General features: G+C 34.3%; 4 protein-coding genes and 1 long non-coding RNA gene across 6 annotated transcripts; 4 read left to right on the forward strand and 1 right to left on the reverse strand.

Moving 5' to 3' along the window:
• The first annotated feature begins 430 nt into the window (after positions 1–430).
• Positions 431–3,668, forward strand: LOC125201916 (Outer membrane OMP85 family protein). The gene is made up of 4 exons (XM_048100213.2): positions 431–1,040; positions 1,754–2,239; positions 2,527–3,039; positions 3,377–3,668. The coding sequence occupies exons 1-4, from the start codon at positions 564–566 to the stop codon at positions 3,458–3,460; spliced, it is 1,560 nt and encodes a 519-aa protein (XP_047956170.1). The 5' UTR covers positions 431–563; the 3' UTR covers positions 3,461–3,668.
• Positions 3,669–10,328: 6,660 nt separating this feature from the next.
• Positions 10,329–11,851, forward strand: LOC125201975 (uncharacterized). The gene is made up of 5 exons (XM_048100284.2): positions 10,329–10,749; positions 10,839–10,915; positions 11,025–11,061; positions 11,153–11,252; positions 11,325–11,851. The coding sequence occupies exons 1-5, from the start codon at positions 10,473–10,475 to the stop codon at positions 11,746–11,748; spliced, it is 915 nt and encodes a 304-aa protein (XP_047956241.1). The 5' UTR covers positions 10,329–10,472; the 3' UTR covers positions 11,749–11,851.
• Positions 11,852–14,551: 2,700 nt separating this feature from the next.
• LOC125207772 (uncharacterized) lies at positions 14,552–16,589 on the reverse strand. 2 transcript variants are annotated; one of them, XR_016135237.1, is made up of 5 exons: positions 16,521–16,589; positions 16,069–16,381; positions 15,893–15,976; positions 15,200–15,417; positions 14,552–15,122 (listed from the first exon to the last, which is right to left on the reverse strand). It is a non-coding gene; the product is annotated as an uncharacterized LOC125207772 (long non-coding RNA). The 2 variants fall into 2 exon arrangements; XR_007174018.2 differs by having other exon boundaries at positions 14,552–15,417.
• Positions 16,590–17,344: 755 nt separating this feature from the next.
• On the forward strand, positions 17,345–19,972 carry LOC125211671 (GDSL esterase/lipase At2g40250-like). The gene is made up of 4 exons (XM_048111568.2): positions 17,345–17,737; positions 18,428–18,632; positions 19,118–19,373; positions 19,588–19,972. Exons 1-4 carry the CDS (start codon positions 17,601–17,603, stop codon positions 19,779–19,781), a joined length of 792 nt encoding a protein of 263 aa, XP_047967525.2. The 5' UTR covers positions 17,345–17,600; the 3' UTR covers positions 19,782–19,972.
• Positions 19,973–21,175: 1,203 nt separating this feature from the next.
• Positions 21,176–22,462, forward strand: LOC125211653 (HXXXD-type acyl-transferase family protein). The gene has a single exon (XM_089063984.1). The coding sequence runs from the start codon at positions 21,176–21,178 to the stop codon at positions 22,460–22,462; it is 1,287 nt and encodes a 428-aa protein (XP_088920110.1).
• The last annotated feature ends 3,304 nt before the right edge of the window (positions 22,463–25,766 follow it).

Genomic DNA, 25,766 nt, shown 5'->3' on the forward strand with positions numbered 1-25,766 from the left:
TAAAGTTTGTGGGAAAAACTCAACTTTTTGAAAGTTTCACGATATTAGAGGTCAATATCTCATTATTTTATATATTTATCAATTTTATTCCTAATCTATGGTTGTATTAATATTATCTTTTTTTTTCGAATGATCACTGTATCTCAATCTTTATCATTTATAGTATTAAAATAACCAATCATTTTCATTATTTTTAAAAATTAAAATATTATTTTATTAATTAAAGAAAAATAATAGTACTAGGTTATTAATATTTTATCTCCATTCCATTAGTGAAACTTTGAAAATAAACAAATTACTATAAAAATTACGGTTGAAGAAATTGGAATAAAATTGATCATAATTTATTTCAACAATTAATAAGATTAAATTAACCAACAATTAATAGGCGAAAATAAATTAATCAAAAATTAAAGCTTTCTATTGATTCCGCTAACTACGACGTCGTTTCAGCCTTCATTTCCCTAGAACTAGAAATGCCGCCCCGCCGCCGCTAATCGCCGCCGCTCATTTCCCTTTCTCCACTCCACATTCCACTCCCTCGAGCCGCCGCCGCTCCTTCCATGGAAGCCCACCCCGAATCCGACCCGAAAACCCCCAATCCGGACTACGAAGAAATCGAAGACGATGAAGCCGACGAGGACGACTCGGAGCTGGAAGAAGACGACGACAAATCGATGTCTCCGGATGCCCGGATGCGGAGAGACCGCGCCGACATGGACTCCCTCTTCAGGCGCCTCTCGTCGGAGCGGGTACCCGTTCGGGTCCACGACATAGTCGTCAAGGGGAACAAGAAGACGAAGGACTCCGTGATCGAGGCGGAGGTGGAGCATCTGTTCAGGGACGCCAACACCTTCCAGCAGCTGCTGCGCGCCGCCGGCATCGCGAAATTGCAGCTGCAGCGTCTCGGGATCTTCGATTCGGTTAGCATTACGCTCGACGCCGGCCCGCCGGAGCTGCCCGGGACGGCGAATGTCGTCATTGATGTCTCCGAGGGGAGCTTGCTCTCTGGGGATTTCGGCGTTTATTCCAAGCCTGAGGTAGTTTTTTGTTGGATTGATGGTGTTAATTTTGAAATTATTTGATGTTTGGAATTGGGGATTTTGTTATGTGGTCACGAAATTTAGGAATTGGGATTTGGTGTTAGGGTTTATGATGTTATAATCTTATAGCATATAATGGTTAGCTATAAAATTGTGATGAATTGGCTAATAGCAAAGAAACCAGTGAATTTAAAAGGCAGAATGTGGATTTGATTGATAATTTCAGTAGTTATTTAGCATACAAATTAAAGAATAGTATTGTAAAGCAAATGGGAGATTGGATTCATAACTATTACTTTGGTTTGGGTGTTTTACGACTTCAAGATTAGTCATTTTTCCAAGTATGGTGGATTGAATTTTTGTGCAAAGGAATGCTTTTTACTTCTGCAGTTTTCTGGAATCTGGATGAGTTGATGTGCTTTTCGTTTCGGGAAGGGAGGATTAGGGAAATCCTATTGATTGTAGCTTTTTCTGGACCTCCGAAAAAAGCATGAAAAAACGGCTTGAAATCCTATTGTTGACTCATATTGATTTCGTGCTTGAGTTTTTAGTACTTCCTGTAGGATAAATCTTGATTTCGCGTGTGTTGGAATCAGTTTTTGTGACAATGGAGTGGTTTCGTCTTCGTTTGCTTCAGCAGTTGTATCGTTGTATGGATGAAATGATGGTTTTCTATCTTAATTTTTTGATATGCTAAAGTGCTTCCGTAGGCTAGATCGTGGTCTCTAGAAGCTGCAGCGAGACTGAAAAATCTGTTGGGGTATGGAGATTTGTGGGATGGTTCACTGGCTTACGGTTGGGGTCAGTCGTTGGAAGTCAGCTCAGGGGTGGCTTTGCCCAGATTCAAATCGATTCCTACTCCAGTATCTGGGAGGATATCTCTGCTTTCCCAGGATTGGTTGAAGTTCTCTTCCTACAAAGAACGAGCGCTTGGGCTCTCACTGAGTCTGTTGTCAACGGGGAACCATGACATATCTTACAATCTCTCTTGGCGGACTTTAACAGATCCATCTCAAATGTCTTCCTACACAGTGAGGAGGCAGCTCGGACATAATCTGGTGTCAGCGTTGAAGTATGCATTTAAAGTTGACTACAGAGATTCACCAATGAGGCCAACTAGAGGGCATGCTTTTGTTTCCACTACTCAAATTGGTGGCCTTTTTCCTGATTTACGGAGCTTGCGCTTTTTCCGTCAGGTTTTTGCTCCCCTTTTAAAGTATCACTTCTCATATAGTTGGAATAGTACTTCAGTTCTTACATACTTTTTAATCAATTGCAAATATGCCTCTAATAATGTTCCCGAGTTAAAATACTTATTTAAGTTTTACTAAAATCTATCCTATTATTCGTTCTGTCATTTCTGAATTGAACACATGTTGTCTTAGCTGTAGAGTTTGTGAGCAATTGTCGTATTTTGGAGGGTACTACGGTCACTGATGAGTTTAAGTTATATTTCATCTGACATTATCTCTTTGCTGAACAGGAGTTTGATCTTCGTTATGCTATCCCCCTTGGATTCTATCGGGCTGCATTGAACTTTGGGATATCCGGTGGCGTTTTGCTTCCATGGGGGAGGGGATCTTTGAGTAGTCCCACGTATCTGCCTGAGAGGTTCTTCATGGGAGGCAACACCTCACCAGTCTGCTCCTTGATAGGACCGACATCAATTTTAGGTTTCAAGTCGAGAGGATTGGGTCTCGCTGAACCTAGACGAGTTACCAGAGATAACCCAAATGATGGGAGCCCCGATGATTCTGGAATCGATAATGTTGGCGGAGATCTTGCTCTCACTGCCTTTGCAGACCTTTCGTTTGATCTACCTCTGAGCGTTCTTAGGAATGCCGGCATCCATGGCCACGTCTTTGCTTGCACTGGCAGCCTGAATAAATTGAGTGAGAATTCATACAAGGAATTTTCTGTTCAGAAATTTAAGGATTCTTTCCGAAGCTCTGTGGGAGCTGGACTTGTCGTGCCCACTCAGCTATTCCGCATGGAGGTAAACAGCTATTCTGCTTCTACGTTTCTCATTCATGAATTTCTCTTTTTTTTCCGATTTTCCTCTCCTGTGCTGATTTTGTTAAGGAATAAAGACATGCTTTGCTTGGTTCGATATTTTTGCATGAATCGTCATTCCATTTGCAATCACCATTCCCGTCCCCAAAGTTCTAGCTAGGGTTTTCATTATTCGGAGGATTTTCATTATAACGTTTTCCTATAATATCGGGGAAAAGAGCTCCCTCGTATCTAGTTAGAGCGATGGAGGAAAACAGAACTTAGTGTTACATAAAGATGAAAATCAGTGTTGATGTTCATTATCTCTCTTATCGAAACAGGTAAACTACTGCTATATCCTGAAGAAACAAGAGCACGACAAAGGAAAGACCGGTGTACAGTTTTGCTTCTCGTCTCCAAATTGATTTCGTGTTTTGGTAAGTGGCGGCGGCTCTGCAGATTTTGAATTTGAGTAAATTTGTCTTCTTCATGCCCAACAATAGACAGCTCTGAAACAGTTTCTTGATGCAGCTAAATTAGATTCAATTAGACCTTTTCTTGAGTCTTGACCATGGAAAAAACATTTAATTGTTGATTTAGAATAAGATGAAGCTGCATTACTTTTTTTGATCATTCAAGGAATCTTGAATTTCTCTTTGCTTTTATTGTTGAATCGTTTAAGATTTTAAGAATATGGAGTAATTGATTTTGTATTTTACTTCCATCTTTGTTTTCATGAAAATATGAATGCTACTCACATTTCTTTTCTTTACCAACATACTGTTGTACATTCAGATCTTGTAGTTAATTGATTAGTAGTAATTTTTTTTGGGATGTCTCAAGGTAAATGAGCTATTTCCACTTTTAATAAAAAAATTAACACAATACTCTTATTTATTATTTTTAAATGATCTACTTTATTTTCTCTCTTATTATATTATGTCTCCACTTAAGTTCGTAATATTTTTTTAAAAATCTTGTGTCGAACTATATTATGTCTCCACTTAAATTGGTAAATTCTATTTTCTTAAATCTTTTGTTGATCAGAATTGTCTTAATTAATTTGAGATGTAGAGAGTACTAAAATTAAGCAGTAATTGTATTTTTGGCTTTTCCCCTAATATAAATTAGCTCAAATAATTTTTTGGGGGCGAATTGGGAATAAAATATAGAGTACCAAATACCAATTCCCAAATGAAAGTAGATCATATCCAAATCAATAATCGATTAACTATACAACATATTTCAATAAAATTAAAATACGACAAACAAGTCAGTGAGATTGGACTAGTGATTTCATATAAGAGAATAAATGAAAAATATATTTTTTAAATAAGCACACAAAAAAAGAAAAAAAAATGATTCATGAGAGAGAAAACATTATAATGACCTAACCATGGCCCATATTGGAATCTCTTGTTTGCTTAAAGAGGGATGCATGGAATGCAATAATTTATCAAATATTTTCCAAGTGGAAGTCCAATTGTTTATGCCAATTTTTTAGGTCCAACTATTACTTGGTCTTAATACCAAATCTATGAATATCTTTGTTGAAAGGGTAGTCTTGGAATGGTCAATTTCTTGTATCGACCATCGATCTCTATATATGTCATTAATTTCGAAGATAAAGTTTAAAATGTTTGGATAAAATATATTTTCTCATATTAGGTATACCAATATTATTTTTGTTTTCAATTTTAATTTGGATAAGTCTTAATTTATTGTTTGGTGGGAGTCAATATTATACTGGGATATTTCATGTAGCAAATATTCAACATAAATTGCATACCATACACTTAATTAATTAGTATTATAATACAAATCTCGAAGTATATGAATAAAGTTTCCTAAAAAAGTAATGTAATAAATAAAAAGTACTATCGAACTACATTTTCACAATTAATCAAATATACATATTGTTGTAAGTAAAGATAAGATAAAATTGTTTAGAATTTCCAAAAAATTTGGTCACACATGAATTCCGTGATTCCCTCGTGTACATGTCATGCAATTCATGAGCACAAAAGTAGTATTTTGATTGATAATTTTAAATAACAAAATGAGCTTAAAATGATATTGTGTATATTATAATCCATTGTGATAAGTTCGAGCAAGACAACTCAATGAAACATTTCACATCTTCCATGTATATTAGTCAATTTTAAAATCAAAATAAAAATTGAACTCGAATTATTCAATTTTGCGTAACATCCTCAATTAATTCATTTCACTATTTTAGTTTCAATTTTAATATCAAGAAACTATAATAAAAATAATTCGAAGAATTGGATCATCAAACAAGCTCTATATTAATGTTCTTCCTAGCAAAGGATGCATGTGAATAATTGATAAATTTGTATTGAATAATATATGCACACTAGTTATTCGTATCCCTAAATGAATGTATAATTTTATCCTCGAACTACGTACATACCTTAAATTAATACAGTACTACATTAATTCAAATGCTATAGAGAGAGATTTAAGCAAATTAAATCTAATAGACAAGAAATAATAATAATAATAATAATAATAATAACAATTTAATAATAATAATAATAATAATAACAATAATAATAATAATAAAATATTAGAGATGTGGGATAGGATATATAGGATGGTGAGATGTCACTCACGTGGGACAAAGAGACATGTGACAAAGAGACGAAAAATACCTTTGTATTACAATTATTGAGTGAAAGACAAATAATTATTATTCTTCTTCCAAACCTTCATACGTATACATGGGATTAGGTTTCAACAAATAATATTTTTGTTACTTAATTGTACGCAATGTATTATGCATGCAAGTATAATTAGGTCTCATGCACTTTGATCCAAACCCTCCATTTTCAACAAACCCCATTTCTAATCAACGATCCATAATCTTGATTAGTGACCTTAAGCATATTTTTTGTCACAAGACGTAACACTTAGAATTAGTGGGGAATATTACAATTTATTTCTTAATTATGGTGGTTGCGACTATATTCTTACCGAAATGGGTTGGGAATTCAAGCAAACTATAAACATTAATGTCAAAACGGTAACTATTTAAATTGCTAACTCTGTTATATTGCTAACTATTTAGGGTGCGTTATATTGCTAACTATTTAAATTGCTAACTCTGTTAATTCATTAATGTCAAAACGGTAACATTAAAAATGTCAACACATAATATCAACACAATATATTGAAGTTCAACAAAATTTAGTGTTACATTTTAATGTCATCGTGTTAAATTTTTAATATATTGCATTGATGAGTTAGCAGAATTAGCAACTTCAATAGTTAGAATTGACCACTCCCCATCAAAAGTATATATGAGTCGATAATTTATGTTAACTCTCTTATTATTAGAATAAAAATAGCATTTAAATAAAATTTAAAGATTGCAACATTTTCCATTGGAAAAGAAAATACATGTGTTGTTGGGGGTGGACTTTACAGCTTATGTGCTTCCAAATGAATCCTGCTCAAACCATCCTTTTCATTTCTTTCTTTTCTTTTGTTTTTCGTGGGATGGATACCTTACATGAACATTACACATAAATGGAGTAAATTATATATACGAGCACCATACATAAATTATGTGAGCATCATTTATATGTGAGCATTGATCTCATTTAATCTATATTAATATTATTTATTTTGTTATACTCCCTCCATTCCTAAAAATGTATGAACCATTTCATTTTTAATTCGTCCCTTAAGAGTATGAACTTTCTGATTTTGGAAACTCATTTCTCTCTAATGAGGTGAGGCTCATTCTCTACTAACAATACTTAAAAAAAAAAAAAAAAATTCTTTCTATCTGTCTCTTAACTTTTCAATTATGCATTAAAACTCATGTTGAACCAAATATTCGTACTCTTTGGGGATGGAGGGAGTATATGTTTATTTTTATTCTAAAATACTTAAAAAATTTACTAATGCCATTAATTCTACGAATGAATAAAAATCACAGCCCGATATGTTCATTTTTCCTATAATTTTAAATAAATGAATAAAAAAAAATTGAACTTTAATTTTTTATAATTTATAAAATTAATGAGGTTAATAACCATTTTTAAGGAATTAGAAACAAATTAATTGTAAAACAAAACAAATAAAGCTAAACGTGATTTAAACACTAGCAGTGCTTACGGATGATGATCGGTAGCGTAACAATTATATGTGTATATATAATTAGTATAATATTCTTGGATGTTTAATATTAAAGAGACAACTCACAAGCACCACTACCACCTAATTATTCTTATTTTTCTTGTCATATGAGACAAATTATTAGGTGCAATTATATTTTTTTCTATTAGAAATAAATCTGAAGCATTTTTTCCGAATAATCTTGATCTTATTATTTATGGACTTCAAGTTCCTACTACTTAAACTTTATATAATCCGGCTATGATGACTCACTTAGCTTCCTATATAGTATAATTATTTCATTGTCTATCAACATATCGATTTCGTGAATTCCGTTTTTGTAGTGAAGGAAAATAAGCTCCAATCTGTCTCAATATATTCATGACCATGTCACATTATAAACTTCATTATAAAATCAATTCTTAGTTCAAAATTTATCTCTCATATTTGAATATTTAAAATAATTATATATCTAATTATGAAATAATCAATTGCAATAACTAACTATTACTTGAAAAAAATTTAATATTAAAAATGAAGTATGAAGAAACAAATGATAGTGAGATACGACCGATAGAGCACCAAAACGTAGAATACATAGAATTTTCAGTTCGAGATTTCGCCTAAACAAGTATATTTAATTTGTAAAACAATATACTATAAAGATAAAATTATATACTCGTACGAGATAAAACACCACTTTACATCATACACACGCGATCTTGGGCGGCCGCATAGTGTTGAAATGGACATGCAAAAAATTTCCCTCAATGTCACAAGTGAAAAGGGCCAATTAAGTTATTGAGTTGGCTTTTTAGAGTTGAGAATTGAGGGCAAGATGCTTGTGATCAATAATGAGAAAAAGATAGTCTTTTGTTTAGAATTAGTTGAAAATAAACTACTTTTATGCTGCCCTTCACAGTCCAATAAATACACACGAGCGTAGAATATTGAGCTCTAATTTCCTGCCACAAAAGATAGGCCACATGAATCTCATCAATGCTACAACATTGACAGCATATATGTTTTTGGTCGATTTATTGCTATTTTTCTTAAAAAAAGAAATTGAAGATAATTATTAACTTCGATCTGTAAAACATTGTAGTGGCGAAATCAGACATTTCAATGATGAAAGATTCAAGAAGGCATTTCACAACTTTTATTAATTAATATGATTTCATTTGAAATTTAAACAAAAATTAATCTCAAACTTATATGAATTTAACAAATCTATAAAAAAAAAAATCCTATTTATAGCTTCTTTATAGAACAAATTCCTTATTTTCAAAAAAAAAATTAGATTTTAATTTTATGGGTATAAAATTACTAAAATATCACTAGAAATTCTTAAAATTATTGGGGACAACACACTGTGTAGCTGAGTATGTATATCATTAATTAATAGTAGTACTTAACATATGTACATAAAGAATATTGTACTATATGTACCCATATTAAGAGTGCACATATTCTTAGAAAGTCTGATATATTTTTATGTTTAAGAATAGTTATATCTGAAATTTCTTAATATAATATTAAACATATATATTTATTCACTGAGATGTAAATAACTATATTATCATTCAATTCTTGTGATTAAAATGGGAAACAAGATAATCTTTAAACAAAAACTTGTAAGAAATAATATCTTGCATAAGGAGACATGAAATAGTTGACTTAGCTGACAGCATTAGCTAGATGCCCGCCCACAAAATCACAGCAACATATGGCCCTTTCAAATAAAACAAAAAGACAACAATAGAAAATTAATTAATTAATCCTGTATTTCACTTACAACATGCTTAATTTTTGCATCATACCATTCTATAATTAAATACCCAATTACTTAACCAGAAGCATCTAATTGAAGCAAGGAAGCAACCCTAATTTTTTTGTACAAACATTCCATAAGAATTTTTATTAAAAAAGAAAGAAAAAGGGTATTAATCAAATAATTAGGTAAGATTCAAGTTGCAGCCAATGGCGGATCCGTGTGAGGTCGGGGTTGACCAACCCTGTGTCCGATCCACGAGTTTCGTTTTATGCTTTCACCAATGGTTGTAGGATTTCTTGTTTATATGTAGAATCCAAAATCCAGATTTCTTTATTACTTGTTGACAACAAGCACTGCTATAAGTCTAGCTCAAGACAGTTTACTTGATTCTTGTCTGAACAAGTTTTGTCTGATTTATATAAATATATAAATTAATTAATTTAATAATTTCAGTCCTCATCCTCTCTGTTACTCCTACTCATATATGTGCATGGACCCATTTTGCACATGCATAAAAATTAATTAATTTGGCCCTAATATCGAATTCTCAAATTAGTATGCACGCACTCAACTATATAACTAATGCATAACTTTTCATAATATTATTTAATCATATATGCTAGTAGCATCTTAGAAAATACAAAATGATTATTATACTGATGTATGAGTAAATGATTTACAATTTACATGCAATAAATGGTTAATTACATAATTTGAAAATATGATGCGTGAAACCTTATAAAATTGGATTAGATTAACAATGGATTTTGACAGCCAAATTAATTAACATACAAGAATATACACAAGTAGTGTGCTGATATTGCTGAGTAGTTTCGGTAGGGTGATCCAAATTTTGACTTAACGGTCGTCTACATTCTCAATCAACGATTATATTCGAGTCAATTTATACAAATTCCTACTCCTTTATTTAACCATAAAATTTATTTTTCATTTAGTACTATATCCTACATGAACCATCTCATGTATGATTATGTATTTTCACTTTAAGAAGAGTTCTGAAATTAACCATCGTAAAAATATATTGTTCCAAATGCAAATCCCTTAAATATTGTGAGAACGGAGAACCATTTTCAGTCTTTAACTCGTTAAGATTTATGTTACTTAGGTTCGAATCTCACAAATAGAAAAAATATAAATTTTTTAACACAATAATTTCACTGCGAATACAATGACTTTATACGTTTAATTAATGCAGTGTTATCACGTTCGCACGAAAAAAAATAGTTTTGACGGCAACATGATCATCAACGCCTAGGTGGTTGACAGAGACACATAAATGACAACATGCATCTAAAAAAAGTAAAACTAGAGAAGGAGAAGAAGAGAGAGAGGAAGGAATTCTTCTTTATATTCCCCAACAAAGATTTTTCATTCCCAATTCTAACAACTTCCCCTACTCCTCCATCTACCCTCACATAAACAAAAAAAAACTCCCAAAACAAGAAAGATCTCAATTGAATTGAGATAAAAATCAAATCTTGATCATCTATCTCAACATGAAAAGCTCAGAGATTGAAGACATGGAGGGCTCAAAGAGCCAGAATCAGATTGATGATCAAGAAAACGAGAGAGACGAAGACGAGGACGGAAGCAACAGCAAGGTGATGAATGGAAACAGCTCAAGCAACAGCACAGTTGAAGAGAACAATGGGAAGAAGGCTAGCTCTGGATCTGTGAGGCAGTATGTCCGATCGAAGACTCCACGTCTCCGGTGGACCCCGGACCTCCACCTCTGCTTCGCCCACGCGGTGGAGAGGCTTGGTGGAGAAGAAAGTGAGCCCTCTAAGTCCATAAATTTATTATTTTTCTTCAATTTTTGAAAGAAAAAAAGTGTAACTTTTTTTTTTTATCAATTTTTGCAGAAGCGACGCCGAAATTGGTGCTGCAGTTAATGAATGTTAAAGGGCTAAGCATTGCTCATGTCAAGAGCCACCTTCAGGTATAAAATCATGTGAATAATTTTTGAAGAAAGATGTCTTTTTTAAAAAAAATTACTATTTTTTTTTGAAGATTTTCAATTTAATTAACTAAGTTTTTTGATGATTTAGATGTATAGGAGCAAGAAGATTGATGATCCCTATGAAGGTATTTAATTTTAACCAACATATGTAGTGTTTTTTTAGAAATTAGGGTTTGTGTTGATATAAATTTCCTAACTGATTTGATGAAATTGCAGTGATTTCACAGCAAAGATCTCTAATTGATGCTGGAGATAGACATATCTATAACCTCAGCCAGCTTCCAATGCTTCAAACCTTCAATAATCAGAGCTTGAGGTATGTAAGAATTAAAAAAAAAAACTAAATTAATTCAGTAATTTCCAAACCCTAATTCCAGCAATTTTGCAGATATAGAGATGTCATCCCGGGCAGTCCGGGCAACCCGGGCAGCTCAATAACCACTAGCTGGGCAGCCCCACACATGGCCAGAAATGGACTATATGAGCCATCACCAAATCCATACTTATCAAGAAATTCATGGAAATTTCTTGATCAAAAACACTTGATGATCAATCAAAGATTCTGGCAAACTCATCAAACTCCAACAACAAATTTCCACCACGAAAGAGGGCTCGAACAAGCCACATCGAAACGAAAGCACCTCGATCTCGACCTCACTCTCTCCCTAAAGACGAATGTGAAGAAGGCGAAGGCAACGGATGACCATGAGGAGGTCGACAGCAGCTTGTCGCTCTCGCTGTTTTCGCCCTCGAAGGAGGTGATTGCGAGGAAGGATCGGGATGAGGTGGCTTGTTTAGATCTGAGTTTGTGAATGGGACAATTTTCTGAGTGAGATTTTTTTTCAAGAAGTTTGTTTGTTTCTTGATTCTTGAATTGTATGCAGAGATTGAAAAAAATAAGTATTTTAGTGTACAGATTAATTGTTCTCATCTGAATTGGACAGGTAAAATTAATCAAGAAAGTGTGTGAATCTTTGTGTTGGGGGATGTGAGGGTATTAAAGAATTTGAGCAATGTGCAGATCTTTGTCTCCGGAATTTAGGATTTTTGTTTTGTTATAAGTAAAATATTAAGGTAAGGTAATTGTAATTGTTACTTATATATATATAGGTTGATAACACCCTCTTATATTGTAATCAAGACTAAATCTGGATCATATGATACAATAATTACAATTACAATATGAAAATTTATAAAAATTATCTTTGATTTGAGATGCGTGTGTAAAAATGATTTAAATAAAAAGATTTATAATTATTTAAAGTTTTGAGATATTTTGTAAAAGAGAAACAATTGAAATTTTAAGCACAAAATGAAATCGATTTCAGCATAATAATGAAACATACTTTAGCATAACCCAAATTCCATAGATGTCTGCCTAAAGTTCACATCAAGAACCGATATTCAGTCTCAATTATGATATAAGAAGTGGCTTTTGAACAACAACGAATCAAAATTATGGAATTTATTGTCATGTTCCCAAGTTATACTAATATGTATGTATGTTATGCTGTTCTTGAGAATTATTGGTATTTCAAAATTTATAACTAAGCACTTTTTGGAAGTTTCGAAAATTAAGTAATTAATTGTTTATTTTGGACGAATAATGATTAATACGGCATGCAATGCATTTTGGTTGGAATTTGGAGATGGAAGATAATTTTGCATGTGAAAAACTAATTTGTTTCAAATTAATACGGAGTAATAATTTTTAGATATTCTCTCTGTTCCATATTAAGAGGCCTATTTTTCCATTTCCGCTCGTCCCCTATTATGAGTACTATTTCACTTTTTACCATATATGGTAAATAAGTTTCACATTCCACCAACTTATTTCACTCAAATTTTAGTATAAAACTAATACTATATATAAGTGAGACTCATTTCACTCGCTTATTCAATCTAATTTTCTTTACATTCCTTAAAACATATGTGCCGAAACTAAATATGACTCTTATTATGCATGTTGATCTTTTTTTCAGGTTATTTATTTATTTTTTATTTTTATTTTGAAAATATAAATAAAATATCTCAACCATTTTTAATTTAAACTTATTAAGACTACATCTTAATGAGTTTATTTTTACCACCCCGTCAACAAAAATTACATATTTTTTGCGTTTTGGACGATCAATAAAAATTAGACTTTAAATATTTTTGTAAAAAAATATAATGAGGTGAGCTCCACTTTTCATTAAAAAAACTTTAACCATTTTTTATATATGCTGTATCTCATGCTTTACCATCTTTACATTCAAATTTGTGCCGCCCGTTACCCTATAGTAGCTATAAGCACATATACATCCCATACCAAATATCTACTCAAAGTACAATATACTCCCTCCGTCCCACATTTATAGTCACATTTAGTTAGGGCACGGGTTTTAAAGAATTGGTGGAGTGTGTAATTAATGAAGTGAGATGGTGCAGTGTGTAATAAATAAAGTGAGATGGAAGAGTGAGATGGTGGAATGTATAATAAATGAAGTGAGATGTAGAAGTGTGTAATAAATTAAGTGAGTTAGTTGAAGGTGGGTCCCTTGTTGACTTTTTGGTTTTTTATTTTTGTTTTGGTTTATTTTTGTGTTGATAATGACATTTGGGTGTAATTTTAGTGAATAATGGGGTAAAATTTTATGTCCAAATATGGAAAATTCTAAATGTGACTATAAATGTGGGACGGACTTTTATGGCAAAATATGACTATAAAACTGGGACGGAGGGAGTATATTACAAAGAAGGGTCTTTTACGAACACCATTTTCGTTGGAAATAATCAAATACATTAGTGACTGTGTTAAGTTGTGTAATCCTTTGCATTGTGCTTGAATTCGAATGCAGGCTGCTATTACTTGTGCGATAATGGTTATGCCAATAGTGAGGGATTCCTAACCCCTTTCAAAGGCGTGAGGTATCATCTCAAGGAATGGGGGCCCCAAAATCAGCGGTCGTCTAGTCCCCGTGAACTCTACAACATGCGACACACGATGGCACGGAACGTGATCGAGCGTGCATTTGCAGTGTTGAAGATGCGCTAGGTTATACTGCGAAGTGCCAGCTTCTATCCCATTCAAACTCAGACACGGCTCATCATGGCATGCTTTCTTCTGCACAATTTCATCGGAGGCGAGATGCGCGAAGACCCCGTCGAGCAAGGACTGGACTTGGAGGGAGAAGGGGGGCCGCAGGCGGGCGGGAATGAGCACGACGAACCCGACTACGTGGACACGATCGAATCTACTCCAGCTTGGAACCAAAAGCGCCAAGACCTAGCTGACTTTATGTGGCAGCAGATGTAGACGAAGTTGTGAAGCTGTGACGGCACCAAAATGAACAACTTCCCCATGTTCCCTTTATGTTCCATTTATTTTGCCTTTATGTTGCCTGACTTTCTTGTTAGAATTGTTGTCTGCCTCATTTATGTTTGAATCCGGTGCTTGATGATGTTTTGTTTATGGACCTCGGGTTTATGTATTCTGAGTGATTACTGGACTTCCAAAAATGCTGTTGTTATTTCCTCTGTTGGCAGAGGGTCACTCTTGCAGAAGGGGACAATTTCCTTCAACAATCCCCCCTCGTAATTAGATTGTTGTTGTATGTGTATTGGTCCAACTAATTGAAGATTAAAACATATTCATTAGGCGTTACTTTAGTGCTACGGAGTTACATAAACACCCAGAAACGGCTATGATCATAAAGGGACCGAGTCCTAGCTACAAAGCGTGTAAATCATCAGCCTTCGCACACAAAATAGTCTTAGCACTACCAACGGCATCATACCACCGTCCATACACGTTGCCCACTACACACATAAACTGAAAAGATACTACAATAAACACCGAAAGGCATTTGAGATGCAGTTCGTACTACACACGCTGCATCAAGATTACCCCACCGTCGCGAGCCACCGCCTTTGGAAAATCAGTGCCACGCGACCATATTCGACGCTCTTAATACATAGTAATGTAGAAAAGGGTACGCCGGCCTCTAACCAGCTCGAACTTGAGGATGCTTCCAACACCGATGTTATTCGCTGTGACAAATTCGGGGAAACCTCGCGAGACCCGCACGCGCGTTTTCGTGCACTTCACAACCACATCCCATGTGAAGTTCCCCATTTGGAACTTGAAGTCATATGTTCCGGGGGGCTTGCGAACGTAGGTGTCCCACCACATTTTGGGAAGTGTCTACATTACACAAATGACGCAATTAGTAAGAATGAACTCCTACGAAACTGGCTGAGTTATTGTTAACACATTAACACCAGCAGCAAGTTCAAGTGTGTCTCTTCAAGCTTCTTGACGAAACAAGGCCCGGTTGATGTATGTGTTTATGGGGTCCGAAAAAGGGAAGTGATCTTTCGCCCTTGGTAGGAATAAGGCACGGCACACCCACCTCCACTCCTGCGTCGTGCGTCACCCTCTCTTATGCTCGTCGCAATCGTCGTTATGATTATAACGACGATTATGCGTTTGCATCTTTCTAAAAAAAACACAATGACCGCATAGTTAATCCAAAGTGTAGCCAGTGCAATTACCGTTGACCCCATTGCTTACAGCCTAAACAATACATACTCAGCCAACAAATGCATCAATTGTAATTCCAGATCATGTATGCTAACAAAATGCATTAAAAATCACAACTTTGACAAAGAAGCTAACAATCGCAGACTGGTATTCAGACAATGCAGGCTAATGCTAGGAACAGCATAAGAAAGAAGTGAAAATGTACACACTTATCGCCAACCGTAATGCTCTTATTTAAGGACAGCTTATAACATCTTAATCTATAATCGCACAAATTGCCGAATACAATGCCAGTCAATCAATCCACAAATAGCTGACCCAAAAATTCAAATATCGTAATATGACTACAACGAACCCACCAAAGAGCAAGAGATAGTTATATGGGATTGTAAATTAAGAATCTAACTAAGAAAGGTAAAATGCACAATTACCTCAAATTCTTTCCAATATGCACTAATGCATTCATTGAAAAGAATTTTATATAGATGTTGGACAAGTCTTTGAAGTTGTACAAACTGCATATCAAAAAGTACAAACCACACATCAGTATATAATCAGTAAATACAATAAAAATATAAAAAACACATAAAACTATTTGACCACTTACGTTTTCATTACACCAACATCTACTAATGCCTTTTTGCAGTACCCGTTCATCAAGTTGATATAGAACAAGTACTACAGGCCAATTTCATTAGGTTCACACAGTTTCTCGGCCGAGGCTCACGCCTACGCTTACGAAAACTGTCAAAGGTTGCAACATCCAAATCAGTTCTTCCAGTCGGCAAAAGCAATCAATCGCCACACTCAGAGTGTACAGATCTACGGGAACATTTCTTTGAGGCATTTGCCCGAACAGATGAATGGAAACAGAGTATTGCTTCATCTCAGCCACAGCACTCAAATATTCAAATTCAAATCTGGAATTGGCAAAAAATTAAAATTTTATTTGGTATCTGACACTATCAAATTGAATTGGAGTACAAAAACTGAATTATAACATAGAAAAGCGATAGCAAAAATAGATAAATAAAACAAATAATCTAAAAAAAATCATACCGAATCTATAGAGGCAGAAGCTGCGGCTTTCTCAATTGTGTGGAATCTTATATTGTAGGGTTTGATATTATAATTATGAGCATCGTTATTTATAGTCTTATAGAGCTAGCTTTGTTCATCCAGTTGCAATGGGCTACATCATAAATGGGCTTTTTGGTCCGGCCCGGTAATTCTATCGGGCCGGATCCATGTTGGTTTCGAGGGAATATCCAATGGGCCTGAGAATTCTTGACTTAATCACAATGAAAATATATTTAATAAAGTGGTAAATAATTTTTTATATGAACTGATCAAATATTCATCAAAACTTATGCATTTCCTTACATAAATAGTTGTGTGAATTTTCAAGGGTAATTTTTTTAATAGTATAACATTGTCGAATTTTTTGTATTTTGTCATGCAATCAAGAAGAATAGGAAATTATATACTGTTTCGAAATTCCGAACTCGAATTTCGAATATATAGCTCTTTACCCTTGATGACCGGAAGCTGATTATAAACATACATCACTTGTATGAAACTTTTCATGTGTATAATGTTGTCGAATTTAAGTATTTTGTATGAATCGTTGTGCAAAAGTCTCTTTGTCATGACAAAAATAAAGATACTTAAAAATTTGAACTGAAAATTTAAAATATATAGTCTCTACCGAAACAAATAAACACCATCTCTTTGAAACATTCCACATGCATACCTATTCAACAAAATAAACCAAAACCCCTTAATGTGAATCTTTAACACTTCAAACACTCTCTCTCCACACACATATATACACATCACTACATTCTACTCCACACTTAAACCCTCAAAATGAATCACACCACACATCTCCTCTTCATTCTCATCTCAATCACATCCCTCCTCCGTTCCACAGCCGCTGCACTAATAAACACAACCGCCGTGTACGCCTTCGGCGACGCCATATTCGACACCGGCAACAACAACGGCCTCCGCACCATCTGCCGCGCGGACCACCCGCCCTACGCGGCCGAGCTCCGCGACACCATCTCCTTCGGCAGATTCTCCAACGGCAAGCTCCCGGCCGACATCCTCGTCCACGACCTCGGCCTCAAGCCCCTCATGCACCCGTATCTCAACATGCAAACCGCCCCGCGCGACGCCCTGCAGACCGGCGTCAGCTTCGCCTCCACGTGCTCGGGCCTCGACGACCTCACGGCCGATGAGGTCGGGGTGCTCACCATGACGGCGCAGTACAGGTGATAAAAAGTACTCCATTCGTCCCCCAATAAATGTCCCGCTTTTTTACTCGTTCGGATTTTAAGAAATTATTTGACTTTGTAAAAAAAAGTTACTGGAATGTGAGCCATATTTTTAGATACTAATTTTATGAGTAGAGCGAGTTTGTGGAATGTGGGGTCCACTTGCCAACTACAGTGAAAGTGAAATGATATACTCCCTCTGTCTCTGAAAATTTGTCACTTATTTCCTTTTTCATCTGTCCCTAAAAGTTTGTTACTTTCACTTTTACCATTTTTGGTAGTGGACCCCACATTGACGAATTCTGGGGGACGGAATGAGTATTTATTGGCGAAAAGGTGAAAAAAGAAAAATGAAACATTAAATAGCAGACGGATGGAGTAGTATTGTGGAACATAAGTACTAAAAATCATTAGGACTATACATTGTGTTATGCTTGGATAATCAATTCTATTAGGGGCCATTTGATGGGGGCGATGAGATAAGACAAAATATGATAAGAATACACATTTTAGGTCAGATAACTACCTCGGCAAATGGACATTACATAGTTACAATCATCTCTTTATATATAGTTGTATTCTGAGTTTAACAACAAGAGTAACAATTTTATATTTGAATAAGCTCTGATTATAGCCTTGATTTTTTTCCTTGAATCACCAATCTTATGATCGTCATTACAACAACAGGAACTTCGAGGCGGCAGGGGAGACCATGAGGCTAGACATTGGCGATGGTCCCACGGACGACGTACTTAAGAACGCTGTGTATTTGATCTCCGGTGGAACTAATGACATGTTGGATAACTATTACGCCATTCCGATCAGAAGATTGATGTATTCTGTGTCTGCCTATCATGAGTTCTTGCTCGGAAATCTTAAAGATTTTGTCAAGGTGATTTTGATATATTCTATTTTTTCATATAGTAGTAATTTTTTGCATGAAATATATGGTTGGATGAGAATTCTTAATCATATGGTGAAAACGAATTAGTGGAATAGGAGTGAGTAATATACAAAACCAAAATATTAGATTCAGTTTGTTCTTTTTTGGTTTGGATTGGAATTTGCTTCCTTCAAAAATTCAGGTTCACATTGTCTGTTTTAATGAAAAATTCAGAAAATCCAAATATTAGTTTCTTCACAATTAAAAGTGTCATATTTCATTTTGGCATGCATGTACGCTAAAATGTCTCGTTTTGGTACTAATAGTGAGATTTTCATTCGAATAACTTTGTACATCCATTTTTTTCACATTTCTTAAAAGTTTCGTAGATCCTAAATGTGACAGTTAATGGTGAACAAATTTTTTAATCGTTCTAACCTTAATTTCCACGTTCTAACGAAAATTATAGCTTTTATAATTTTTCTTATATGTAGAAATTGTACAAGAGGGGTGCAAGAAGAGTAGGAGTTCTGGGGATGCCACCGGTGGGATGCTTACCGCTCGACATCTCAACCAAATTCGGGTTCAAACGTGAGTGTGTGAGTCAGCATAACGCAGATGCAACGCAATTCAACGATAGGCTTCAGCAATACATCAATCAATTTGTGACTGAAATGCCACAACTGAAAATTGCTTATGTTGATATCTATAATCCTATGATGGATATGATCAACAACCCTAGCAGATATGGTCAGCCAATACTTCCATTCCTCACTAATTTATTTTTTTCGTCGTCATGTAAATGATTCGAATAATTTATTTGGACGTCGTAAGATAAATGATGCATTTTCTTTTCTTGAAAAATTAAACCTTTATCATTTCTTCAGTATAACTCACTGAACATTATTTTAATTCTCGTGTCCAGAAGAAATAACTCGCTACAATTTTTGTGAAATAATTTCAGGATTCGAGCACACACTCGAGGGATGTTGTGGAAGTGGCTCGTGGGAGCTAGGGCCTTTTTGTAGTAAGTATGCTCGAGTTTGCACAAATGCATCGCAATATTTATTTTGGGACTCTATTCATCCAACTCAAGCTGCTTATGAGATTCTCACCAAAATATTCAAAGAGACTTCACTTTCTAGTCTATTGGTTTAACTAATTACATAAATTATCTTAGTATGATTTTGTTAGTTAGTTAGTTGTTCTAGCTAGTTAGAGTCTTTTTTATTTTCATCGGGTCATTTTGCGGATCATTAATTGTTTTCCATTTATCCTCTTGATGATTCGACTGCTAACCCGAATATGAAGGAAAAACGTTTTATTAACTAAGCTGCACATCATTGGTATTTTTGCCGATTTAGATTTATTCTTATTATCGTTGATTTATCTGCTAGGCTTTCTTAATTTTATTATGTATTTAGGTTATAGTATTAATTTAACTTTAATAAACTAATTGATGTCTTAAATAAGAACACATGTGCCTTTTTTGTAAATTTATCAATTTAATTAAATAATTTGGGATGTATAATAGTATAAATAAAATGAGATAGGAAAAGGAAAGAAATTGAGACTAGGTAAATAAATTAACAAAATAATTAATGATAAGAACGTATTTACTATATAACAAAAAGTATATATAATGTGTAGTTTATATAAAAAATTGTATTATTGAGAAAATTATAAAAAGTAAGTGAATAGGGCTATTCTAAAATTACTTACTATTAATCAAGAATCTTTATACAGTTTCAAATTTCCGTATCGACATAAAATGCTGATTCAAAATACAGACCTTATTAGGTATGAACTTAAACGCTCCTTAACTCCATAAAATGCTGATTTAATATACAGATCTTATTAGGTATGTACTTAAACTCTCATTAACTCGACAATTATACAAATCCATTCAGCAATGACATGATAATGTAATTGAGATAATTATATTGATATTTAAATTATTACGGATAGAGTTGCATTTTAAGACCTACAATTAAAAATTTATCCATATTCAAAATTCGGAAAAAGGTGGAAATTAGTAAGCACCCATCTTCAAACTTTATTTAATGGAAAAAAAGATACTTTGCCACAAAATATTACTGTAGATGAACAAGTTTACGATAAAAAATTAATTAAAATGTAACTGAAGCAATCTACATCGTCCCTTCCAAACATGTTTTAGTAAAATTTATCGAAATGTATTTATTTTCCATTTTAATTTTATAAATTTTAAACTGTATTTTCTAGTATTCAAATATTCATCTCAATATTTTCTTGTATGGTAAATCATGCACTCTCGTCTTTTATTTCCATGTTAATTTTATAAATTTTAAACTGTATTTTCTAGTGTTCAAATATTCATCGCAATATTTTCTTATATGGTAAATAAGTTAATCTTATCTTCAATTTTCCATTATAATTTTTATAAATTTAAACTGTATTTTAAGTACTATTCAAATATTCTCGCAATATTATCACTCTCAAAATACGCCCTCTCCACCTAACCCCGCCTATAAATATAAATGTTTTTGTTAAGAGACACAAATAAATAAACAATGGCAAGCAATGTGAATGTAACCGAAACAATCATCATCACTCCTTCCGAACCAACTCCGAACCACGTTCTCCGTCTCTCCGCTCTCGATTCGAAGCTCTTCGCACGTTTCGTCACCGACTATATGTTCGTCTACGAACCCCGCCACGGAGCAGATCAAGCCGCAATCACAGAAAATGTGAAGACGGCCCTGTCCCGGGCCCTCGTGCCCTACTACCCACTCGCGGGCACGGTTCGAGTCCGGGCCGAAGACCCGGGGCTCGAGGTCGCGTGCAGTGCCCAGGGCGCCATATTCATAACGGCCACCTCCACCTGCACAACAACCGAATTCGACTCTCCCCCACAGCACATCATGCAATGGAGGAGCTTCCTGTCACATGATGTGACAGACGCCCTCAGTGGGGCCCCGCCAGTCATCATGCAGTTGACCTGGCTGCAGGATGGCGGGGCCGTCCTGGCAGTCGCATTCAACCACTGCCTGATCGATGGGGTTGGCAGTAGCCAGTTTCTCAACTCGGTCGCAGGGATCGCCCTGGGCCCGTTTGGGCCCGGGCCAGGCCCGAGGCCCGTTTGGGCCCGTCACTTGCTGGACCCGGCCCGGCCCGGGGGAGTCGACCCGGTGACTCTCCCGGAGTGTAAGGTCGTCCCGGACGTCTCGGGATTCGAGGCCCGGTTCGCGACGGAGGAGTTCGCGGCTACTTCCACGTTTTTCGACGCGGACAGGCTCGGGGAGATGAAGGATCTCCTGAAGCCGAGGCGCCACACGTCGTTCGAGGTGCTGGCGGGCCACGTGTGGCGGAGCTGGGCGAGGGCGCTCGGGCTGGCGCCCGAGCAGCGGGTCCGGGTGTTTTTCGGTATAAATGTGAGGGAGCGGATGAGGCCGGGTTTGCCGACCGGGTTCTACGGGAACGGGGTGGTGCACGTGTGCGCGGAGGCGAGCGCGGGGGAGCTGGCGGGGAACGGGCTGGGGTTCGCGGCGGGGCTGGTGGCGCGGGCGAAGGAGGGGGTGGGGGAGGAGAGGGTGAGGGAGGTGGTGGAATCGGTGAGTTCGAAGTGGGAGCAGGTTGAGTTTGTGGGGACGCTGATTCTGACGCAGTGGTCAAGGCTGGGGCTGGAAATGGTCGACTTTGGGTTGGGCCGGCCGGTTCAGGTTTCCCCGGTTTGCAGCGGGAGATTTTGCACATTTTTGCCGGTTCATGGCGTGGAAAATGCGGTCAAAGTCAACTTGGGGGTCCCAGTTACTGCGTTGGACCAATACCTTTCTTTTGTGAAAAATATTAATGAATAATAAGTATTGGGTTATTTCTATAGATGATGAGAGTTTTGAACTTTTTATATATTCTATATATGTTTGTGATGATTTCATTTATTTGGAAGCTCATTTTCGTTTTCTTTTGATGTTTTCGCATTTTTGTCTTTATTTTGCTTTTGCATATGAAATAAATCACAATTTTAATATAATTAATTAAAAATAAGAAAAAAATAAATAAATGATGTGACCTTCAATACTGTAATTATAGAATATTTACTTTGGTGTGCCATCAATATGTTCCATGAAGAATATTCACCTACATATGAAAATTTGTATAGTAAATGATTAAGTTTTTAATCCTGCTATATCTCATACTAATTGAATGATAAATTGTTTTCATAGGAGTATTGTTTTTTATTAAAAAAAAGAGTTTAATTTTTAATATGCTATCATAAAATATCTAAAATTAAAATACATCATTAATGTGATAATAAAAGTGTTGAATTTTTTGTGTATGTCTTGTCTTGTCTATATGTGTGAATAAAATAAAAATAAAAATTACTCGCTCTGAAGGATAGATAATTCTAGATATTATTTTTTAAAATAAGTAACGAGGTTAAAATAATATACGATCTATCTAAAAAACGAACAAGCTATTAAGACTAATAGACAAGTAAACTATGGATAGTCTAAGAAGCATTACACCACATGAGTAGTTTTATACTTATAACTTGTAAGAACGTGATATGGTCCACATAATTTTAATCTGAAATAAAATTAGAGATTTAAAATGAGAATCAATTTAAAACATGAACGTTTTAGAAAATGGAATAAAAGGAAGTTAATTTTAAATTATGAAAATTCATGTAAAATTAATGGGCTCTCCTAAAATGATCATATGTAATGGGCCTGCATTGATCCGAAGCCCATATGTCTGTTTCGTCGGCCCAATCCTGATTTTAACTAAAAGGCCCGGAGCAGATCTACGAGTAATTTAATCTTATTTGTGAATTTATAATTAAATTTGTTAAAAAAGCCAAATTAAAATCCGAAATCTGATCAAAATAATTATTTTAGTTTCTAGCATTTTTTTTTATATTCTTTTCATGGGTACGTAGTCAAATGGTTTTTGTTGCATATTTTTATGTGACGGGATGGAGAACCAACGACAATATATTTTAAATAAGATTTTTTTAAAATAACTTATAAATAATTGAAGACAATAAATCAAATATTCGTTATGTAAATGACAAATTAACATTGGTAGTTTTAAAAAAGTCAAACATAAATATATATGCACTTCTGACTTCTGATGATACTCCCTCCGTGTCATGTTAATTAAATCATTTTTTTTTAATTTTAGAAAGTTTTAAGTTAAATGACTCATTTTTATTTTTGGTAAAAAAATTATTTCTCTTATTTTATCTCTCTTTGCTACTTTTACTTTATTACTTTTTATTTTATTTATTATTTATTTAACACATTATTTTTAATTTTCAAATAGAAAAATTAAAATATCAATATTAACAAGGAACATTAGAGATATGTGTGATAGTGGTAGACAAGTTCTGTTACAATCAGCCACTCTTTCATCATACTCGAAGAATATCCTTGTTAAATCTTATTTAAAGATATTATATATGTTCCTTTCCTATGATCAAATAAAAAATTTAGAGGCCAAAAAAAATGAAGAATAAATCCGATCGACTCCGGTGCACAGTGATATTGTGACAATACTTATTAAATATATTTATTTATATCAAACAGTGTTACAAGAATACTTATCTTGAAATTTAAGGAAGCACACAACAAGCAAATTATTAAGTCAGACAACAGATAAATAATTAATTGAAGTATATATAAATGTAACAACATTAGTCAGAGATACTGATCGTATATTATAACAGATCTTATGTCAAGGACAACACATGTAAATGCAATTCAATAATACACACCAACTACAATCAATTTGTAACTAAATTTACCATTAAATGTTGGTTAAAATTATTAGGGCACGTCATTTATTTGTTTTATTTATTTTATCTTAGTGATTGCAATACTAAATTTTATATTAATCGTCGCATAATAAAATCAAGTTTGAGACATTTAGCCCCTTAAACCAATACATTAACAAGGGAATGATCAATTGCTAACTAATCATTTAATTGCTAATACAATTAATTTAAGGCCATAGAGTTTTAAAAAAAATGTGTGGTCTACAATTTGCCACGTGTAATTTTCGTTTTTATTAGTAAAATAAAAAAAGATAAAAAAAAACTCCAAATTAGGGTTTTGGGTGAAAATGTCAATATAGTGTTTCGAAAATATCAACACAATGCTTTGAGAATGTCAATACAATACTTTAAGAATGTTAACCCATTGCTTATATTGGCATTCTACATGTATTATATTGACATATTTTATATAGTATGTTGACATTTCTGCTTGCACGGAAAAATGAAAATTTTTTGAAATTTTTTCAAGTTTTGACGTCGGAACATATGCATGTAGGATATCGTTAGAATCCTTATGAAATTATCTTTAATTTGATATATGTTATATGAGTTTAAAGTTTTGGGATTTCTTTTAAAAGTTAGTTATAACTAAACATGTAGTTAATTGACATTAATACCTCTATTGATATTTTTTGAATTAATCCTATAGCCTTATTGACGTTTTTCGTTGATTGTATTGACATTTAGGTATTAATGATCTAAGCCCTTAATTTGAATATCTAATGATTATTATTTAGTTATAAGTTAGCAATATAACACCCCCTAGATACGTGCAGCACTTTTCTGTCTACATATACAGTGATATACTACTTTAATTAAATAAGTTCATGCATATCTAAAGAACAATTCTCCTCCGACTAAAATATGTTAACAGTAGTATAATTTTCATGTTGGCACAAGATTCTAGAATGACTCATAGATTTTCACCACTATATCTAAATTAGTGGGGTTTTGTTTTATTTGTGATAAGTAGTGGAGAGTGGAGACCCTAGTTAATATAAATAAGGGACCCCTAGAGAATTACCATAATACTTATTAAAAAAACTTAAAATTTCTATGAAATTGTATTAAGACTCAACATAAATAACTTGCGTAGCATAGTATAATAAATGTATAATTGTCAAATAAAATTTACTAGTACAGTATAACATTGTTACATTTGGTCGATCCACAATTTTTTGAAATATAACAGGAGTACTATTTTTTATTTGTTTGCAATTGTCTATAAAAAAAATAAATTAAATATGAAGGGACTACAAATGACGACGTTTAATTTAGACAAAACAGTGTGATTTTTGAAAAAATGTTGTCATTATATTTTGTAT

Source organism: Salvia hispanica, chromosome 2 (assembly GCF_029641045.1).
Source record: "Salvia hispanica isolate PSC_SH4W2 chromosome 2, Shi_PSC_v1, whole genome shotgun sequence".
Taxonomy (NCBI): domain Eukaryota; kingdom Viridiplantae; phylum Streptophyta; class Magnoliopsida; order Lamiales; family Lamiaceae; genus Salvia; species Salvia hispanica.

Bases quoted from the DNA above. Each gene is read 5' to 3' on its own strand.
- LOC125201916 (XM_048100213.2), top strand. From the start codon at position 564: ATGGAAGCCCACCCCGAATCCGACCCGAAAACCCCCAATCCGGACTAC. The intron at 1,041-1,753 runs GTAGTTTTTTGT...GTGCTTCCGTAG, and splicing joins GCGTTTATTCCAAGCCTGAG to GCTAGATCGTGGTCTCTAGA. The intron at 3,040-3,376 runs GTAAACAGCTAT...TTATCGAAACAG, and splicing joins CTCAGCTATTCCGCATGGAG to GTAAACTACTGCTATATCCT.
- LOC125201975 (XM_048100284.2), top strand. From the start codon at position 10,473: ATGAAAAGCTCAGAGATTGAAGACATGGAGGGCTCAAAGAGCCAGAAT. The intron at 10,750-10,838 runs GTGAGCCCTCTA...CAATTTTTGCAG, and splicing joins GAGGCTTGGTGGAGAAGAAA to AAGCGACGCCGAAATTGGTG. The intron at 11,062-11,152 runs GTATTTAATTTT...ATGAAATTGCAG, and splicing joins GATTGATGATCCCTATGAAG to TGATTTCACAGCAAAGATCT.
- LOC125211671 (XM_048111568.2), top strand. From the start codon at position 17,601: ATGCACCCGTATCTCAACATGCAAACCGCCCCGCGCGACGCCCTGCAG. The intron at 17,738-18,427 runs GTGATAAAAAGT...TTACAACAACAG, and splicing joins ACCATGACGGCGCAGTACAG to GAACTTCGAGGCGGCAGGGG. The intron at 19,374-19,587 runs GTCAGCCAATAC...AAATAATTTCAG, and splicing joins CAACAACCCTAGCAGATATG to GATTCGAGCACACACTCGAG.
- LOC125211653 (XM_089063984.1), top strand. From the start codon at position 21,176: ATGGCAAGCAATGTGAATGTAACCGAAACAATCATCATCACTCCTTCC.